Raw genomic sequence first — 22,765 nt, forward strand, 5'->3', positions numbered from 1 at the left:
TTCACAGCAAACCCCCCACCAAAAAAGCAAAAACAGTTTTCAATTATATGCTCTAAAACGCATAACATGAAAATCTCTTTTGTTGTACAGCATGGTTCAACATGAATGTGTTACTGAATACTTCATTGAGTAGAACACAATTTCTTAGAGCAAATAAAAACTGAATGATCTACAAATTTGTTTGGGAGTAGCTCCCATACAGTTTAGATGATACATAAAAGAGGCTTTTATATCACTCATCCTTCAAACCCATGAATGAATGGATACATAAATTTTCCTTTTCTTCTGTTTTATACATTTCTTCCATTCCTTTATCAACTTGGAGTTTTCCCGGTGACCCGCTGGGCAATCCAGCCCAGGCCGTCATACAGCCCTTCTCCTGTGAGGGCACAGCAGGCTTGAATGTGCCAATCATGATTCTTGATGCTGTGAAGAGAAAGGGCATCAGTGATTTCAGCTGGGGTCATGGCATCCTTAAGGTCTTGTTTGTTTGCAAAAACTAGTATAACAGAATGTTGTAGATCCTCATGTCCCAGCAACCTGAAGAGTTCATCCTTCATAATTGAGATCCTCGCCCTATCAGTGCTGTCTATCACCGCTATAATGGCATGCGTTCCACGATAGTATGTTGCCCATGATGTCCTGAGTCTTTCTTGTCCACCAAGATCCCAAACCTGACATGAACAACATTGGCAAATAATCATGTTTAGCTGCTTTACATTTCAGACGGATAAATGTCATTTTTTCAACAACTCTCAGCCATTTAGCCAGGCATGTTCAATCCCCTATCTATTATGTCTAAAATGAAACCAAGATTGATGCTACAAAGCAATTATACAACTTCTCACGCACATGATCAAGTTAACCATTCAAAACAACATAGGCACAAACAATATATTCATTTTCCAGATGGAATAGAAAACCTAAAAGAGTTTCACAAGTTAAGATGACAAGCCTCAACTATCATAACCTTTATCGATACAGGAAAATCACTAACAAATTTTTAGAACCATTGGTCTATGATAATTCAATTTCTTTTCTGGTTGCATTACCATGAATATTCATTACAAAAAAATCAAGCTGTTGATCATCTTGACAATGTCCAACTTAGTTTTTTGTATTTTAAACATTCACGCATACTGTAATAGAAGGCATAATTAAAAGTTCCATTATTTCTTTGTATGTTGATTAGAAAATTGGATGCAGTATCAAGGAATAAGAGGTTCACAATTTCTTTGAGTGGATTCTAATTTACTTGTAAAATAAAGAATAAAACTATAGTTAGAAGAATGGGGGCGATAAAATATTCTCCAATCTAACAGCATCTTTGGATGGGAGAGAAGAAGAGGTAGGAATTCCATTCCTTCCCATTTGGATTTACCTCCTCCTTTTGGTTCACTCAAATTGGGGGAATTTGGTTGGAGAAGATACCTTGTTTGATAATTTTTTTCTATACTGCCCTTTTACCCTTAACGATTTAAGTATCAATAATGTCTAAACAAATCCTTATCACTTGTCACACTATTTTCAAATTAAAATATCTTATCATCTTCCTTTTGTTCCACCCAAAAACCAAAGTAGGTTGAAGGATATATACCCCTCTCCTCCATTTTACTTTTCAGAACATCCAAATAAAGGAAATAGATAATTATTCTCTCTCTTCTCCCTCCCTCTCTTGATCATTTACCCTCCTCTCCCTAACAAAAGGGTAGATGTATCATCTTCTTTCATATTCTCCCGATTTGAGAGAATTGGGAAAAGGGGCTGTAAGGGGATAAGATATCATTTCACATCTCCTAACATGATCATCCAAACCCCCCCCCAACAAAAAAAAAAGAAAAAAAGGGTGCCCTTGCTCTCTCATTTCTATCCTCTCCTTCCATCCAAATATATCCTAACAATGGGTTCAACTCCCCCAACAAACAACAATTGTAATGACGTTTTTAAACAAGTCTTTGCACAAGCTTTAGGAGCTAACAAATGTGTCAATTAGTTACAACCTAGTTCTCAAGTATATATGTACTGCTTATAGGTCTAATATATTTTAACTTAACTACTTGAGACAACTCTATATGACCAGACCTTCCTGCACATGCAGACAAACATAAAATAGGAATATAGAAATAACAAATATATTACATGTCACAATAAGATGTACATCTAGCCAAGTTGAAGTGTATGAAAAAAGAGAGATCCAACTTGAATCTTTCTCACAGCAAAAAGATTTTCATAGGGAGAAAACAGGAAGGAGAAGGGAATATGGAAAATGATTTTGAACGTGTAAGATTGCAAAAGTGGGTACAACCTAAGATTTTCAAAAACCTAAAGATAAAATACAAATGCATTTTTTGGCTGCCAAAGAAGTAAACCGGCATAAGATTTTTTTGTTCATTTAATGCCTGAGAAAACAACGAGAACAGAACATAGAAGACATCTATACATGTGGATTGAATAGCTTTTAAAAAAGAATCCAAAAATAAAAAGAGAAGAAGATGAAGAAAAAACAACGAAGCCTCAATCCCAAAAATATTGGGGTCGGCTATGGATTCTAACTTGAATCAACTAACTCTTTCTCACTAGTACAATAATCGTTTTCCTCTCTCAAGCGACTCTCCTCATCTTTTTATATAGAGGTCACCCATAACTTTTAGGGGATTTCCTAATTTAATAGCTCATAACAATATTCTTGATGCACTTTGCACTTCATCCATCTTGGTCTTATTCTATAATTCACATGCTCTTCAATCTCTCCATTCTAGTGATCCAATACATCCAAAGCTCTCATTTTTTAGTATCTCTTGACCATCAAGTCTTACAACCCATACATCATTGTTTCTACTTTTACCAAACTTACATTCCATGTACTATGTTTTAGTTCAACCTTTAGATTTTAAATTCTCTCTCCAAATTTCCAACTTAACATTAATTTCATGTCTAGTTTCATCCACTAAAACCATACTATTTGCAAAAAGTATACACCAAGAGACTTCATATTGAATTGATCTAGTGAGCTTATCCACCGCTAGCGTAAAAAGAGAAATGAACTTAGTGTTGATCCTGCACTCATTCTCACACTAATTACAGCTCTGTCATACATATCCTCAATCTACTTGATATACTTTAGTGGAACTCCATTCTTTTTCTAAGTACCACATAACCTCTCTAGGTATCATATGCTTTCTCCAGGTCAATAGAAACCACATGGAAATCTTTATGAGACATCCCATGGTAGATATCCTTGGCATAATTTCTTTGTTCCACTTAAATACAACTTTTCAATATTACCTTTTCTTTTTTCCACATACATAAACCGAAGCCACAACATACGCAAAGTCACATTTCAAAATGTGCCAACGAAACAATACTAGATCAATAATAGGAAAAAAAGGACCAATTATGCCATACTTCAACTCAACCAATTACAAGCAAACTCTCACCCACTAAGTTCCATTCTTCTTGATTGCAGGTCCCTTGCAAACCACTTTGGGGAATTCCAACTGAAGCATACACAGAGGACAACCACTGTGCAGATATTTTAGCAATGGAGGGATGAAATTTATCCATGAACTTTGTCGTATATGCAGCCTCTTTATCATGTATTTGGCATCAACTTAAGGCTGAATCCTAGGGTTATGTTCTACTTGTACCAAAATCTGTTTTGTAATCAAATCACTTTTAACCGTATATTACTAGACTCTCTCCCTGTCTCAATCAAACCCATTTCTACCACACACTAAAATAAAACAAGCATCACCCAACTAAAAGTAACTCACTTCCCCCAAGTTCTTTATTTCCTTAAGTTACAATCACTTTCCAACTACAATATGATTATGAAAATAAAATAAAATTAAAGTTAAACAACCCAAAGACAGAAAACAAACATTTAGTAAAAATAAACGAAAAACAAAATCTTTCCCAAAGCCAAAGGGTAACAAGTAGGCAATAATTAACAGAAAACAAAATAAGAGTAGAAAAGTTGGTAGCAAACCTCGAAGCGTATATTCTTGTAGACAAGCTCTTCAACGTTGCTCCCAACAGTAGGGTGCGTAGTGACAACCTCACCCAGGTGTAATTTGTAAAGGGTGGTGGTCTTTCCTGCATTATCTAACCCAACCACCACAATCTTGTATTCCTTTGCAGGAAACAACATGAACCAAAATCTCGATATCATCGCCCCCATTATTATAATAGTACTAACCTATAAAAGATCCAAAGTAAATAAATTTATGAGTTTGTGATTGAATGAAGAAGATTAAGAGATATAAAGAAACAAATCGAAACGATTGTGAGGTGCAAAATTGATCAGATCAGATCAGATAAAAATTATGAGATGAAAAGGAATCAAACCTGGGGCTGGGGGTTGAGTCTGAGTGAGAGATATTATGGGATTGGAATTGTAATTGGAAGTTGGGGAACGCAGCAGAGAAAAGGAAAACCCTAAATTTAGGCTGAAAGAATCAGAGAGAGAGAGAGATTGCGATCTAAATTCTAATATTAGTATTTGTATTTAGTATTTGTAATTGTAAGCGACAAAAAGATAGACTAGTTAAGATGAAAAGAGGTGGATGATGATGATGCTGTCGGTGCCACCATGGCAGATGACGTGTACCTCTGCGCTACAACTTAGGTGGTAAGCCGAGTCGGTCCACTGCACTACACCTAAACAAATGGGAAATTTGGATATATATTTAAAAGTAAATACATGATACTATAATTTTTTTTTTTTTCATCAAAAAAAAATATATTAGACTAGTCTACACCCATTCAAGGTTCCAAAAATATAGTGGGTGCCAGTTAGCTCAACTGGTAAAGTTTCTGATGGTTGTATAAGAGATCTGGGGTTCAATCCCTGCCTACACCAAAAACTGATTGGTGTCTTGGTCTGATGATAAAGAGCTATCATCAGGAACCGACACCATAGGTTGAAACTCTTTCTAAAAAAAAAAAGTTCCAAAAATATAATAAGTCCTTTTAGATATACACCACTGTAAGTTTATTTAAAAAACTTTCTCCTCTTTTTGTGTGTTTGTTAAAAATACTTAGTATTCTAAAAAATAAAAATAAAAATAAATGTTCCAAAAATATAAAACGTTAATTGATATTTATTATCAAATCAAAAAACTAATTAAGTTTTAGTGTATACAAGATTTAAACTACAAACCATTCATATGTCAAACATAAAACTTTGTAAGTTGATTTAACTAGAACACACAAGATCCCCAACATATATGCTTTAAGTGAATATAATTTAAGAAGTTGTAAACATGTGAAGAAATCAATTTTAAGAAGGTTTGTCAATCCTAGGCTCCATGTTAATAGTAAACCTCTTAGAGCATTCACATCCGAAATTTACAAAAAATTATATTTTACTATCTCAAAAGCTACTTTATCATTTATATACCATACCATTTTTCAACACACCTAACATCGCAACTTTTATTTTACGATTCTACACATTAAAATAATATAAAAATATTCTCACTTCTCTCTCACAGAAACCATGCTCATTCAACCACAAGCAAATCCACTGATAACCACAACTCACAGCAACCCACGGATCTTTAGCAAACTCACTAATCAACCACAACTCATAGTAACCCACAAATCTCCACCACTACACGAACCCCATTGGAACCACCACCAGTGGCGGAGTCAAGATCTGACTTAAGGGGGGCAAAAATTACATTTGACATCACATTTACATATGTGCAAGTGAACATATATATATATATATATATATATAGTATTTGAGATCAATTTTCAAAATAATAATTCATTCATGTGTATATTAAGCAATATTTGAATACAAGAAAATTCAAAATAAAATAACATATTCATTATATTATTTATCTATTAGGGTTTTATTTACATAAAAAATCATTTTGAAATTGTAATTATAAAAATGTTACATCATGAGGGTTTTGGTTTTGGTTTAAAAAACCATCCTATTTATTAACCATTTATTTGTATAATTTTTAAATGCATTTATTGTATAATATAATATAATAGAAGAAATATTAATAGATTTTTTTGGTGGGGCTAGGGGGGCAAGTGCCCTCCCTCGACCCCCCTTGGCTTTGCCCCTGACCACCACGCATGACTTCGCCAATCTCCACCGCTGCACCCACGCACAACCCACGACCCATCAAACCTGAAATCTAGCTAAACCCACGAACAACCCATCAACAAACCTCCACTCCAGGCAGATCACTGTGAGACCCGTTAACCACACACCATCCATGCCGACCACCAAAATCAAAACCCACTCACCTCTACCGTGAGTCCGTGACCCACCTCGTCAGAATCCATGTTGTAAGTCCATGACCCAGCTTACCACGCACGACCTTGCCATGACTCACTTCCACACCACCAAACCCACGACCCACACTGTCACCTGACCCACGCCGGAGCCCATGCCAGATAATACCCACCACCGTGAGCTAAAGAGAGATGTGATGAGAGAAAGGAGTTTGGATTGGATTGTTGTGGAGAGAGGGAGAGCAGAAGACTGAGAAGAGACACTGAAACCCTTAATCACCCATCCCCACCACCACCGAAACCCTCCACCACATCAAACCCATGAGCTCCACCGCATTAAACCCATTTGCCACCACATCAAACCCTTGGTTCAAGGGAAAATAGAGAGAAGAAAAAAATGAAAGGGAAGAGAAGGACGAGAGAGGGGGAGGGATTGAATGAGTGAACTGAAAAAGAAGAAAAGAGAGAGAGAGAGAGAGAGAGAGAGAGAGAGAGGAGATGAGAGTGTGACCGGTGAGAGAGTCACAGAGAGAGAGAGAGAGATGAATTGATAAAGTAAACAGTGAAAGTGAATAAAATATTAGTTTTTTTTTTTTAATTGAGTTACAGTGCAATTCTACCTTTAGAATTATACTATAGCACGATTGCAAATTTTTTTGCAATAGTTGGTTTTTACAAGTCCGGATGTGTAAGGGGTTTTGGGCTTTTATGCTAAATTTTCCCTACACATGGCATATGGCATTCCCAATGTGAATGCTCTTACGGCCTATAATTCCATTGTTAGGCTTGTTGAGAATCCCATGTTGATAGAAAAACCAACAATCCAATGTCCTAAATGGTCTCTTAGGAATAGGATACCACCAACCTTTCAAGGACCAAGATTTTCTCTCTCAACTGGGGAAAGGATTAAAGGAAATACAACTTGGTTGTTTGGTAATAATAAAGCTCGTGTTCTAAGCATACTAAGAGTTTTCACTACTAGATTGGATAATGATGATACACAGAAAATCAATAGGCTAAATGCTCCAGGCTTCAATGAGCTTGAGGTTGCTTGGAAGGCCTAAAAAGAAAGAAGTACAAGATCAAAGGTGACCGGGGTAAACCAGCCAAAAACCCTCCGATGCTTAAGTTAGTTTTCTCTCTTGAACTAAGGAATTCCAACTCTATAAGTGGTGAAAACTTACCTTAATTTGATATGGCTGAGTCCTTTTATAGTGAGTTTTGGAGTGATTACTTGTTTAGTAACTTCCCCAACATGGGTGAAAGTTAGAAAGTTTAGACTTAACTTCTACAACTACTATTGGAAGTTAAGAACTTAGTGGGAAGTTAGAGCGATGAATAAGGATTTCGCTTCCACTTCAGAATAGTAGAACGTGGTTCGAATTATAAGCTTTTAGATAGAGATTTACTCTGAAAATTTCTAAGTGTTGGGTAGTTGTCTAGGTGACTCCATGCTAGACGACTTTCTTGCACTTAGACGACCTCCTTCGGAGGCACTCATAGGTTAAATCTGTATTGCAATTCTGAACATTTAATATATCAGGTGGACGACCTTTCTAGTCTTGGATGACACGATGGACGAACTGGAGATAGTCCAATTTTTTGGTTCACCATCAAATAATGTTATGAATGAGTTAAGGATAGGAGTATTCATGAAACCACACAATTGCACTTAAACTAACCAAAACTGCTTAAAAAATAAAACCATACAAAATTGCACCAAATTGCACCCTTATTTGTGTGTGTGTGTTTTATTTATATATATATATATATATATATTATGAACTAGATGTTGATCACTAAATCTTTTAAATATAAAAGATGAGGTTTTTTACATCTAAGAACTTGTTGGGCTACTATTATTTAGTTCAAAATAAAGAAAAACTAACTCAACATTTTAAAAATTGGCCAAAAATAAAGGAAAAATCAACATAGAATTTTGAAAATTTTATAGTCTAAAACCAAACAAATCGCATCATGATATACGATATTAAACTACACCTTTCATGTGACCATAGTCGATAGTGGTGGTTTTTTTTTTTTTTTTTTTTTTTGGGTTTAATAAAGTTGCAGTGGGCCATGGGTATTTGTGATTAGGGTTGTGCAAACCACTATCGGAGCCGACAAGACTGACCGGCGCCGATGTAGCCACACCGCTTGTAGGACTGACTGATTGACTCGAGGCCGGTGAGCGGAGGGCGAAAGGCAATCTGACTTTGGTGCGATAGAGCCAATGGAAATTGAAACTCCGAAACCGATATTTCCGAACCAATCGATATATGGCTGTAGCAACATATTTTTTTTTTAAAAAAAATGTGTGAAACGATGTTGTTTCTCTTGGTTTTGAAAAAAAAAAAGAAAAAAAAGGAACCAAACGCTGTCGTTTTGTGCTAGGTCAAGGCTCCTATATATTCTTTCTTTTCCTCTATTATCACCTTAAAACTCTCTTGCCTCTCTCTCAAGTCTTGCACTTAATCACTCTCCACACCAAACAGCAAACACCACACCAAATAGCAAACACCACACCAGGTAAGTTAGACAGTCCTTAACTCTAGCCCATCTTGTTATTCTCGACCCATATTAGTAAGTGATTATGAATTTATAATAATAATTATTTTATTTCTGGGTAATTGAAGTCGTAGAAATGCTTTGTGAGTCAACAGCTCTACCAAAGCATAAAGTTTGCTTTAGCTTTTTGAATGTGTTAGTGTTTTTGGTTGTTGAAGAAGAAAACAATGTAACAATAGATATGCGTTCACAGGGTGCTGTTGAATATATATATATATATATATAATTTTTTTTCTCTTAAAAAACATATCAAGTGGATATTTTGGTTGATGTGTGAACAAGTTAGTTGTTTGTGTGAAAAGTTTGTACATTTTTCTTGGAATCTTGAAAATGTTGTGTATTGATAATATATATATTGTATTGATAATATTGGGCCTAACAGCCCAATTTTTTTTTAAAATATACTGTTATTTTAATGTTTCAAATCGAATAAACCAATTGAACCAACCGCAAAAAACCGCACTGCTATAGGTAAAAAAAAGACTTTAACCGGTGTGCATCGGTTCCAATTATGTGAATACCGATCCCCATCAGTTCGGTGATAAATTTGAGAAAAAACCACATCGACCAAATCACGCACACCCCTATTTATGATGGCTAGTTGTGGTTGCTGGTGTTTGTGGTGGTGGGTGGTTGCTTTGATTGTGGTTTTTGTGTTTTTTATTTGATTTGGGTTTTATGATGGCTTGTGGTGATGGTGGTTGGTTGGTACTTGGTTTGTGATTTTGGCGGTTGGTTGTGAGGGGTGGCTGCTTGAGAGAGAGAGAGAGAGAGAGAGAGAGAGAGAGAGAGAGAGAGATGAATTAAAAAATGAATAATATTTAGTTGCGATGTGGAAAAAAGAGATGAGATGTAGGATAAATTGTGAAATAGTGAGTTAAAATAAATAAATTAGTTTTTTGGGTGCTAAAAACTCAATTTTTTTTAAAGTACAAGTTTTTTTTTTTTTTTCCTTAGTTGAGTTCTTGAACGTAATGGCAAGTTCTCTCAACTGCTCTCTCACCTTTTTTATACTTATATATTATATGGACAAAGCTTATGTATAATACCTTAGGTACTGTTCCTTAGATTTTCCTCTTAAAATTCAGCAATATGGCTACTTAACTAAAAAATACAATTCCATCAAGTGAGAAAAAATCTACATAGCAAAATTTTAAGAAAAGAATTTAAACAACAACACTTAAATACTATACTTAAGTCCTGCCCATATTATATTCTATTAAAAGAGTTTAACAGAGAGTTTTATGATGGATTCGACCCCTTTGAAGCGTCCAAGAAAGGAATTGAGTGAGGAACTGAAACTTGTGAGTGGTGGTAGGAAAAAACAGGTTGTTAAGCTTAAGAACTTAACCGTGGAGGCTGATATTCAGCCCCGCCGACAGCCATGAAAACCTTAGCTTGGAACTGCAAGGGGCTTAGGAACCGATGTGCAGTTTAAGAGTTTGTCGAAATTATGCAAGCACAAGATCCCATGATTGTGTTTTTATCTAAAACATGGTCATCTAAGGAGCATATGAAATGGGTTCGAGATAGGATTTTGTTTGATGGGCGTTTTTCAGTTCCTAGTAATGATAGGGGTGGTGGTTTAGCTCTTTTATGGAAAAAGGATGTGGATGTGTGGGTGGATAGTTTTTCGAATTACCACATTGATTCTATTATGCATGGTGGCTCAGAGAATGCTTAGAGATTGACCAGATTCTATGGGGAGCCTGATACAAATCGTAGAAGTGAGGGTTGGAACATGCTAAGAATTCTTAGCTTAAAGCTGAAGCTTTCTTGGTGCTGTTTGGGTGATTTTAATGAGCTTTTGGAGGTGGGAGATAAGAGAGGTGGAATTTCGTGGGCTCATTTTTTGATGCAAAACTTTAGAGACGTGTTTGGACCATTGTGGGTTTGTTGATCTAAGCTTTTCGGGACTGGATTATACTTGGCATGGGCGGTGAAGGGGAGAGTGGATATGGGAAAGGTTGGATAGGGGTGTTGCAAATTATGAGTGGTTAACTCAGTTTCCTACAAGTAGGGTGAAACACTTGAATTGCTTTACCTCCGATCATAGGCCGATTCTTCTATATTTGGATGGTAATGGAGAGCAACAAAAATGGAGTAGGAAGCCTTTCTGGTTTGAAGCTATGTGGATTTTGGATCCTGAGTGTAAAGAGGTGATAACAAGAGCTTGGGATTGTGCCCCTGATGGCACACCTATGTTTGTTGCTGCAACAAAACTAAAAAGATGTAAGAAAAGGTTGAAATCTTGGAGTCGGGATCACTTTGGCAATGTTAAAAAACATATAAAGCAAGTGAAGGAGCAATTGTGGCATGCTAAAGAGGTTTCAGCCAGATCTAGGGATCATAAGAAGGTGGTTCAATTAAAAAAGGAATTGAATGTGTTATATGACAAAGAGGAGAAAATGTGGCAACAATGATCCAGGGTTCAGTGGTTGAAGAATGGGGACCAGAATACTAAGTTTTTTCATGGGACTGCTACTCAAAGGATGAGGAAGAATTTCATTAAGGGGCTACGTGATGGGAATGGGGTATGGAAAGAGGATAAGGAGGTATTTTCAGCTCTTCTTAATGACTTTTATACTAATCTCTTTACTTCCTCAAATCCACAGGATTTAGATATTGTGTTGAATGGGGTGAATGTTGTAGTAACTGAGACAATAATAGCAGAACTTGATAGACCTTTCACAAGTGAGGAGGGGGGGAGAAGTATTTAAGGGGATGGGGCCACTTAAAGCCCCTGGTCCGGAAGGTTTTCTGCCTTTATTTTTTCAAACTTACTGGACTGATATTGGTATGGATGTTTCTCAGGCTGTTCTATCTTGTTTAAATTCGAGATCTATCCTTAGGTCTATAAACCATACCTTTATCACTTTGATCCCTAAAGTTCATAATCCTGAAAGGGTTTCTAATTTTAGACCTATAAGCCTTTGCAATGTGATTTATAAGATTATTAGCAAGGCGATTGCGAACCGTCTCAAGCCTATGCTTAATTCTATTATTTCTGAGACCCAAAGTGTTTTTATTGCTGATAGATTGATTACTGATAATATTTTAATTGCTTTTGAGTCTTTACATCATATGAAGACTAGTTGTATAGGCAAGAAAGGGTTTATGGCTATGAAATTGGATATGAGCAAGGCTTATGATAGGGTGGAGTAAGTTTTCTTGAAAAAATTCTCCTCAAGATGGGTTTCTCGGATACATGGGTGGCTTTGATTATGGAGTGTCTTACTACTTGGTGTGTTGTCGCAGGGCCATGACAGAAACTCGAAGGAGAAAATTAGAGAAGAAGGGAGAGAGAGGCGTGTGTCTTCAATTTTGATTTCTCCTCCCCCTTTTACACGTTAATTCCCCCTTTCCCAAGTCTACAAAATCTCCTAAAAATATTCTCAATAATAATATCCAAATCTGACTAATTAAGGAAAAATATTAAAAATAAAACAAAGTCCTAATATAACTAGGAAAGTGGAGTTTTTCAGCTGGAATTTTCGTGCATCAGAGCTGGAAGCTTCCAAAAATAAACCGCATCAAATCTACGTATTAGAATTGCAGACAAAGGAACATTCCAAAACGTCAACAGTGCAGGTGTAGCAACTTCAAGCCCGATTTCGACGTTGATGTAGCCCGTATCTCTCAAAACATGAAAGTTGTAGAGCTTTGTCTTGGTGTTCCATAGCATCTTGAATCATCTCAATCGGAGCTCAGATGAGAGATTTATGCCCAGATTACGAAACAATGTCAAAGCTGTCCAAAATCGCCAAATTAGCTAATTTTGCACTTAATGACTCTGTTTGCATCCTAAATCAAAATATAAGAATAATGAGTACATTTAGGCACCAAATAAATATAAAAGTCTAAACATTAAAGGAGAAAAATATGATATTTTGCATTCTCATCACTACCGTGTCATATTCTATTCTTGTGAATGATGAACCAAAGGGTGTGATTGTTCCCTCTCATGGTTTAAGACAAAGAGATCCTCTTTCCCCTTATTTGTTCATCTTTTGTGCTGAAGGGTTGAATGCTCTCTTACGAAATGCTGTAGCTGAGGGAGTGATTTACGGTTTCTCTATTTGTAGAAATGGGCCTAAACTAACTTATTTATTTTTTGCAGATGATTGTTTAATTTTTTGCCGATCTAATGTTGAAGAGTGTAATAAAATTCAAGAGTTGCTTGCTCTTTATGAGACTGCTTCAGGTCAAATGATCAATAAGGAGAAGACTACTGTCTTTTCTAGCAGAAATACAGATGAGCTACTTAGAATGCTCTAAAAGTCGCCCTCAGTGTTCCGGTCATTAGACATTATGAGAAATATTGCCTTCTTTTGTAGGTAGGAACAGGAAAGTGTGTTTTACTCAGATTAAAGAAAGGATTTGGGCTCGAATGCAAGGTTGGAAGGAAAAGTTGTTGTCTCAAGCTGGTAGGGAAGTCATGATTAAGGCAGTGGTTCAATATATCCCGATCTACTCCATGAGTGTCTTCAAGTTACCGATGGGCCTTTGTAAAGATATTGAAGCCATGATTTAAAAGTTTTGGTGGGGTAGTGGTGATGCAAGAAAAATTCATTGGGTTAAATAGAGCTCTTTATGTTCTTCTAAATCAATTGGTGGTATAGGGTTTCGGGTCTTTCAGAAGTTCAATCATGCTTTATTGGCTAAACAGGTTTGGCGTTTTCTTCATCACCGTGACACACTCCTCTTTAAAGTATTTAGTGCAAAGTATTTCCCAAATGGTAATATTCTTGAGGCCCTAGTTCACCCTAAGTGCTCTTATGTGATAGGTTAAGAATGTATTGACCCTTTGTGATGAATTAACAAATTAATTAACTAAGTTAATTAATTAATTCAATTAGCATGCAATAAGCATGGTAGCACAAAAAAATCACCAACTAAGTTAATATGCAGCGGAAAATAAATTGACACGGTGATTTGTTTACGAATGAGGAAAACCTACACGACAAAAACCCCATCGAGTGATTTTAAGGTTACCACTCCTGAGAATCAATTATTATCACAACAAGCGGTTACAAGTAAAGGAATTCCAGTACTTTATACCAACCTACAGTTGAACCCTTACCCTAATACCCAATTGGACTTGTTCTGTAGTGACAATCTCTCTTTTCAATGCACGGCTCCTAGTACATGACTAACCAATTCGATACACGGATCCCAGTACGCGACTTACACACCAACTTGAGAAGGATGTCGGCTACAAAATTCTTCAGTTCATCAACACGATGAAGATCACGAAACTCCTTGGTTATAAAACCTTATGGCGTACAAACGCAATAACTTCTTAAAGAGAAAGATAAACTAGGGCATATGTTTCTGGTTCACAATATGCTTGTCAAAAACTTTTGCATTAAGGTGCATCAGCTGTGATGGCCTTTGAAAGAATCCTTATATATGTCTAGGGCTGTAAGAAAAGAAAGCCCAAATATGTATACACGGATTGGAGTGAAATAAGATCTGAAAAACTGATTTTCTTAAATCTCGATAGATATCCTATCTATCGAGCATTGGGCTTAAACAGCCTTTTAAATCTTGATAGATACTAGTTGTCGAGTTTTAAAATCCAGCACTTCTTCACTTGATTCTTGGATAGACTTGCATGGTTTTAACACTTGAACTTGAAACCTTGTACCTTGAAGTATTAAACACATTCTAGATCTACCCAATTACAAGTAAAGTGCGTTTTGTCAAAGGATTAGTAAATTCTATATTGACATATGTTCCTAACTTGATTCACATATGTTCTAACATTATACATGGAGGAGTATTTTGAAAGCACAAGGGGTTATTGAGAAAGGTGCGATATGGAAGGTGGGTAGTGGACAAATGATAGATGTGTGGCATCATAGGTTGCTGCCTGACCTGCACCACAATAAAATCATATCCCTAAATGTCAATTCATCTATTGTTCGGGTGTGTGATTTGTTTCTATCGGGTATGAGGATTTGGATCCAGGCCACCTTGCGAGTTGTTTTTTACCATGGGAAGCGGATATGGTGAGAAAAATCCAGGTTTGTGAGGATTGGGAGGAGGATATTTTGATCTAGCCTTTAACCTCTAATGGTGATTATATAGTGTGAGGAGTGCGTATCGAATGCTTGTTGACAATGAGAATCTGCCTCTACCAAGTTCTTCCATTCCCACTGGTGTTGGTTTGGTGTGGAAGAAAATATGGAAGGTTCGGGTTCCTAATAAAATTAAGCACTTCTTGTGGCGTGCTGCTAAGGATTCTTTGCTCTCTAAATAGAATTTGGAGGCTCGGCACATCCTAGTTGGTATTGTATATGATGGTTGTAGTGATCACTCGGAGTCGGTATTGCATGCTTTGATGTTGGATTTGGGATTTCTTTTTTTGGTTTAGGCGAAGTGCAGGTCTTTTATGGAGCTTTTGGAGGTTCTTTTCAGTCGTGGGTCATGCTTCTGTATTGCGCTTTTTGCTACCGTGGCGTGGAGTTTATGGAAGTATCGCAATAGGGTGAAGGAATGCCAATTGGTATGGCCGTTGCATGAAATGGGGGAAAGAGCAAGGGCGTTATTTGCTGAGTTTTAGGAGGTTAATCCTCAGGAGTAGCGCGAGCCCTTGCATCGTGCACAGGTGCGTTGGTCTCTTTCGCCTAAAGATCATTACAAAGCAAACTTCGACGCAGCCTTCTTTGAAGAATTTGGTTCAGCAGGCGTTGGTGTAGTTTTTCGTGATCATACAGGGCAGATCATTGGAGCTTTGCAACTGAATATTGGCTCGATTTAGTCTGTAGAAATGGTCGAAGTTATGGCGACTCGAAGGGCTGTGCTGTTTGCTAAGGAGTTGTGTTTGTTTCAAGATATTATTGAAGGTGATTGCAGTCAGGTTATTGATGCTTTGAAGGGATCTGGTCGCTGCCGTACTTTGTTTAGTCACATCATTGATGAATCTAAGAGACTTGGAGGAATGTTGAGGAGCTGTCTGTTCCAGCATGTTCGGCGAGAAGGAAATAGGTTAGCTCATAGTTTAGCTAAAAAGTAAGTTTTATTTGCAGACACTGATATATGGGTAGAATCTTTACCTGAAGAAGTGGAAGATGTTTTCCATTCAGATTTGCCTTGAGTTTGTGTTGTTTTTTGTTGGTTTTTCTTAATTTTGCTTACCTTTTTCTCAAAAAAGAAAAACAGAGAGTTTTATAAGGTAAATTTAATAAATTATAGAAATTTTATACTCCAGTCAGTTATCACCGTATTTGACAAGAGTTCAAAAATAAGCAAGAAGTGTGTGTGTGTTCAAGACTTGTAATAGAAAAGGGCTTTGTATGGGAAGTATTTGCGCATTTTGTTTATTATTATTAGATGCTACACTAGTGTTCAGGTATATACTCTCCCACTCCTTAAATTAAAAAAGAAAAAAGAAAAAAAAAAGGGTATATTTGTATATGATCTCTCTCAATTTCCACGATAGCAAATGCAAAATAGTAAAAATGTAATTGAGAAAAATATCTATAAAAAAGTGGGACCCAAATTACAAAATGCATAAGAGCATCCACAATGGTTTTTTCAATCTTATCATATTTTACCATCCCAAAAAACCACTTTATCAATTATACCATACCGTTTTACAACACCCTCAACATTCCAAAACTATATTATTTTACCATTTTATTAAAATATTATTTTTTAATCTTTCTCTATTATTTCTTTCCAACATTCATTTTTTTAAAATTTAAGCACTATTCCAACAGTCACTTTTTTCAAATTCAAGCACTATTCCAACAAACACATTTTCTTTCCAGCAGTCATAAATATTTCTTTCCAACAATCATATATATTTTCAACCACTTGCATTTTTTTTTTTTTTTTTTTTTGTTTGAGAAAGAAACTGCCAAATATCAATGTACTCAAACTTGTCAACTTTAAAAATCCACATACATATATATTCCATCAAACCTGCCAAATATCAATATAAAATCCACATACATATTTATAGATGCATCCATATACATATTTATAGATGCATCCTACCAAATATCAATGTATTCAACCTGCTAACTTTAATGATCCACACACACACACACACACAGAGAACCTGCCAATTTTGCTTTTTTTTTTTTTTTTTTTTTTTTTTTTTTTTTTTTAATTTTAGAAAGAACCTGCCAAATATCAATTTACTCAAACTTGCTAACTTTAAAAATCCACACACACACAGAGAACCTGCCAATTTTGCTTTTTTTATTTTTATTTTTATTTTAGAAAGAACCTGCCAAATATCAATTTACTCAAACTTGCTAACTTTAAAAATCCACATACATACATACAAAGTAAAGAGAAGGGAGGTTTCTGAAGTAGTTTTCCTAAACTGGACTCAATTGAACCTTTCTTATAGAAATCATCAGTTTTGAACTTCTGTTTTCTATAGTACTTGGAGGCTGTTCTCTTTCTGTGGAACTTCTCAGAGGGTTCTTTTCCTTTGTATTTGGATTTTCTCTTGGGATTGACTGAAGGTAAGCCGTACTGTGTACAGAAGTTTCCTACTTCGTACTTGGCTTTGCTCTTGCTGGTTTGACTTTGGATTTTCAAATCTCTGCACATCTTCATTCCTTCACTTCGGATTGTGCTAAAGATATATCTCCATAGGTTAGGTTATTATAATTTATGACACCTAAGGGTCCGGCAAGGGTTTCTTTGACCTTCTGTCCAAATAATGTGGGTAAGCCATTGATGAACTTCTCCTTCCAAAATGGAGAGTTACAATCGCTTCTATGCATGACTCTGGTGGTGAACACATCTTCATACCACTTGTATTCTCCAAGGTTCTTACATCTAAGGTTACTCAACTGGTCGTAAATCCTAGATGTGATGTTGTTGGGTTTACCTACGAAGTGTTTCATGATCGTATAGATTAGGGTATTGACTTCGTCGAGAACACCTCGTCCTATGCGTTCGTCAAAGATGGGGTTCTCATTCTCATCTTTTTGGACAACATGCTTAATGTCTTTTTTAAACTCTCCTGTTAGACAGTTATTCCACCAATCTAACAGTTTTCCTGTGAAGCCTAAAATCATGAGCTTTATGGCCTCTGTGTGCTGATGTCCATCATTTAGGTAGTTATTGGCTACCATGGTCATATGCTGAATCTTGTTTAGGATTTCTTGTTCTGATAAACCATCTATGTTCCATTCATAGAGTTTACCAGTGAATACTGTGAACTGGGTATTCCTTTCCTCATACTGGAGGCCAGGAGGTGTAGGTCTGGGATACCAGTTCTTGGTTAGGCTGGTTGGGTTTACCTTAGGTTGGTAAAGCCTATTTATCTGTAAACCTCGAAATTGGTCTTTTAGGTATTCTATCTCATTTTCAGTTTCTAAGGAGGTTCTACTAGAACTGCTAGAGGTTTTATGGGCTCTTAAAGTGATAAGCTGTTTATCTTTGGTTTGTTCCCTACTGGTTAAGGTGGTGTTTGGTGAAAGGGTGACTGGTTCCTTCTTCACAAGTTTCTCAAGCTTCTGGGCAACTATTTCTAAGGTTATTTGGTCCTTAGATCTAAGACTGGCTTGTCTAGTTGTGGGGAGCTTGACTAAATGTTTTTCTAATGTTTGGATAGGTTTGCTAGGGCTTCCTGGCTGAAGGATGACCTTGTTATCTATCCGATCTTGGATCCTATCTAGCTGTTTACCTATGACTCCTAAACACTGGTTGGTATATATATATATATATATATATATATATGTAACCTGCCAAATATCAATGTACTCAACCTGCCAACTTAAAAAATCCACACACATATATATACATGCAACCTGGCAAATATCAATGTACTCAACTTGCCAATTTTTAAATTCCACATGCATATATATATATATATATACATACATGCAACCTGCCAAATATTAATGTACTCAACTTGCCAACTTCAAAAATCCACATACATATATATAGATGCAATCCACATACATAACTATCAATGTTGTCTTTAGAAGACTCGTACACATATCAAATTACAATAAAACCCCACATGCATAACTCACACACTTAAGTTCCTACAACTCCCCTTGTAATTGCCATAGATGCTCAACGAGATCTGTTTGGAGTTGAGAATGAATTTCATGGTCTCGAATACATTGATGGGTTTCAATGAACTCTGTAAATTCATTTGTGTGCTCCTGTGACAGTTGTATAGTAGGATTGTCATCAATTTGCTCATAATCTAATTCCACCACTTTATTTACATCTTGCTCATCCTCAACGATCATGTTATGAAGAATTATGCATGCTTTCATGATGTCTTGGAGTGTTTCACTATAGAAAAATCTTGCAGGTCCACGCACAATTGCGAATCTTGCTTGAAGCACTCCAAATGCACACTTTACATCCTTCCTATTCGCTTCTTAGGCTTTTGCAAATAATTTTCTTTTTTCTTCTTGTGGAGATGGAATTGTTTTAACAAATGTTGACCACTTCGGATATATGTCATCGGTAAGGAAGTATCCCATTGTATACTCATGACCATTGATTGAGTAATTAACTGCAGGAGCACGTCCTTATTCGAGCTCAAAAAATATATGAGACAGTTCTAATACATTAATGTCATTATTTGACCCAGGTAACCCAAAAAATGCATGCTATATCCAAAGATCAAATGATGCCACTGCTTCTAAAACAATGGTTGGCTCATGAATATGACCAGAGTACTGACCTTTCCATGCAGCCAGACAATTTTTCCATTTCTAATGTATGTAATCAATGCTCCCTAGCACCCTTGGAAATCCACGTCTTTCCCTATTGACTAAAATTCTAGCAATGTCTTCGTTGTTTGGGGACCTCAAGTATTCCTTGGAGAAAATATCAACCACCGCTTTAACAAATTTTTTCAGACTTTCTATTTGCAGTGGATTTTTCAATTCGCACATACTCATCCATAAAATCAGCTGCAACTCCATATGCAAGCATCCTAAGTGCAACTGTTATCTTTTGAAGAGAAGATAAACCGAGTCTTTAGGCACTATCTCTTTTTTCGATAAAGAAAGGTTCATAAGTTTCTACCTTAGATTGAATACGGAGAAAAAGAGACCAACTCATCCGAAATCTCCTCCGAAATAAATTAGGAGGATATATTGGTGTGTCAGCAAAATAGTCGAGATAAAGTCTTTTATGGCCTGCCGAACGATCACATTCGATATACCGACGATGTTTACGTTGTGATGTTGAACCCTTAAGAACTCACCTCGTTATTTCATCCTCATCTGAGTTGTCAAAAAGCAATTTGCGAAAAAGAGAGCGACCTATAGAGACAACCTTGAAAACAATAGTGTTAGGAAATTATCACTATTATTGAACAGGAAAATAATTAATTAAGCATGAAACATGCCCGTGCATGAAATATATAGAACTTTTGCATCTTCCAACTAATCTTTTTTCTGAAAAAATAATAATAATAATTAGTGTCTTGAAACTATTCGGAAAATAATATTGTGACACCATTGCAATATAATTTATACCTTCATTTGGTTAGTTGCACCACTTGGATTTTGAGCTTCAATTTTAGTTAGGAACCTAGCAAATTTACTTGTCTCCCTATTAATTGTTCCCCATCGACTTGTTAGGGAGGAAGCAGAACATGTGGTTTCATAAGTATTGTTCTCGCAAAAGTATTGCCAAATTTTCTCCCAAAATTTGTTAGCCTTTTGGTCAGTACCATGCACGGCATCCATGCTAATGTTAAGCCATGCAGAGACGAGGTGGTTGTCCTCATCTACACTAAAATTGTCACCACGTTTTATTGGATTAAAGGTGACAATTTCAACTTCCGGTATAGACTCTTGGATGGGCATTTCAGTATTTTGAGACCCATTTAAAAATGGTGCCACAAAATCAGAATCATTTTGTAAGATATTAACATATCGTGATATGTCTCCGTAATAAGTATCCATCCCTTTTAAATAGGGAACTTAAAACAGTTAGTGTATAGCAACATCTTACAATATATGTTGACAACTCCTAATCAAAACAATATATGTTGACAACTCCTAATCAATGTATTTCGACCATATATACTACAGTAATTTTTTGTTACAGAAATACTAGCTCTACACAGCCAAATATTGAGAAGAAGGTAATAGCAGATTTGACAGGAATAGAAAGTGACACAATAAATGGGGATAAGATCCCCTTCAATCATTGGAACATTCCTAGAGCCATCACTATTATTCATTTCAGGTGGGCTCAGCCCCTTGGACCATCGTAATGCATCTTATAAGTTTAACTAAATGCAGAATACAGGTATATAACAAATCTACAAAAGAAACAAGCAGAAAATGACAATAGATAGGATAACTCCATCATGGAATCCATCCTTCATTAGCATCATTTTCCATTTCTGAAGAACTTTCCACATCATTAACTCACATTTTCAAGAACCACATCCAACAAAAACATCAATCTTTCCACATTTGTTTATCTTATGTTACTCACATTGTGTTAAACAACCAGAACTCAAACAAGGTACCAAGTAATGCATACAAATCTTAAGATCAAACAAACATCACCTTAACTCATGATTCATCAGAAAGTCACAAATATCAGCAAGCACCCAAACCTACAACTCTCCAGTAAATTCAACTAGTAAAGTTCACAATACAAAGGAAGCCTCACATGAAACTATGGAATGTGAATTTTCTTCCCAAATCGCCACATGAGTAACCAACACCAGAAACATGAACCGAACAAGACAAGCAAGACGACACCCTCTAACATCCATTTCCCTCCTAACAAAATCTACTTGGAAAAAACTAAAAAAAAAAGTTAGATAAAGAGTGAAACTTACTGGTAATTGAAGTTGAATCTGAGCAAACTTTTTGAAGATGCTAATCCCGTGACAGAGAATGAAAACTTCTTGTGATGAAGCTGAATCCGACCTCTGTAAACATCAACAACAATTCTTTGATCAAAACCCAAACACAAACACAAGCTGAGTCCCCCTTTTTCTTGCAGAGAGAGAAGAGAAACACAAACACAAAAACTCGAATACATTGATCAAAACCCACCTAGTATATCACTTTGATCTTGATTTTGATTCAGCACCAAGCTTGCACAAAGAGAGAGAGAGAGAGAGAAAAGAAACATAAACACAAACACAAGCTAATTTTGATTTTGATTTTGATCTTAACCCAAACCCTGATTTTGATTTAGCACCAAGCTTGCAGAGAGAGAGAGAGAGAGAGAGAGAAAAGAAACATAAACACAAACACAAGCTAATTTTGATTTTGATCTTAACCTAAACCCAAAAACCGTTGAGAATCTCGGTTTGAAGAGAAGAGAAAGTGATAGAGAGAGGGGATGAGAGAGGAGAGAGGCTTGGTCTGAAAGACCTTCGGCGATGGGTAAGAGTGAATTCGGAGATGGGTGAGGGTGAATTGGCAACGATAGCAAGAGAGAGGGGATGAGAGAGAAGAGAGAGGATTGGTGTGAAAGAGCTTCGGAGATGGGTGAGGGTGAATTGGCAACGATGACGAGAGAGAGGGGATGACAGAGAAGCGAGAGGCTTGGTGTGTGATGAAAGAGCTTTTGCAACGGAGAGAGAGAGATGAGAGACCGTGGAGAAAGAAAGGACTGATATTTATGCATAAAATATTAATATATCATTTACCATTGAGTTACAGTGCGATTCTACATTTAGAATTGCACTGTAGCACAATTCACAATTGTATTTTTTTTTTTTTACAATAGTTACATTTTACAACATCTAATGGAGTGGGCATTTTGGCTTAAATTTGGCATTTGTCCTATCCGTTGATGATGCTGTAAGGGTATTGAACCAATCATTTTAATCTGAAGCCGTAGATCCACACTCTTTGAGCACAGATGAAACTCAAAGCCAATGAACACGAAACACGTCATCAAGTTCACTTTACTAGGGAGAGGCAGGCAAGCTGATAGTCATAGCCATAGGACTCCTTTT

General features: G+C 36.3%; 1 protein-coding gene across 1 annotated transcript; it reads right to left on the reverse strand.

Annotated features, from left to right (window-relative positions):
• Positions 1 to 95: 95 nt before the first annotated feature.
• LOC126689548 (uncharacterized) lies at positions 96 to 4,515 on the reverse strand. The gene is made up of 3 exons (XM_050384791.1): positions 4,348 to 4,515; positions 3,989 to 4,198; positions 96 to 674 (listed from the first exon to the last, which is right to left on the reverse strand). Exons 2-3 carry the CDS (start codon positions 4,178 to 4,180, stop codon positions 315 to 317), a joined length of 552 nt encoding a protein of 183 aa, XP_050240748.1. The 5' UTR covers positions 4,181 to 4,198; positions 4,348 to 4,515; the 3' UTR covers positions 96 to 314.
• Between the last annotated feature and the right edge of the window lie 18,250 nt (positions 4,516 to 22,765).

The sequence above is a fragment of the Quercus robur genome, chromosome 6, assembly GCF_932294415.1.
Source record: "Quercus robur chromosome 6, dhQueRobu3.1, whole genome shotgun sequence".
NCBI lineage: Eukaryota > Viridiplantae > Streptophyta > Magnoliopsida > Fagales > Fagaceae > Quercus > Quercus robur.

Excerpts from the sequence above, each read along its gene's own strand:
- LOC126689548 (XM_050384791.1), bottom strand. The coding sequence starts at position 4,180 with ATGGGGGCGATGATATCGAGATTTTGGTTCATGTTGTTTCCTGCAAAG. Across the intron at positions 675-3,988 it reads ACAAGAATATACGCTTCGAG|GTTTGGGATCTTGGTGGACA; the intron begins GTTTGCTACCAA and ends TGTTCATGTCAG.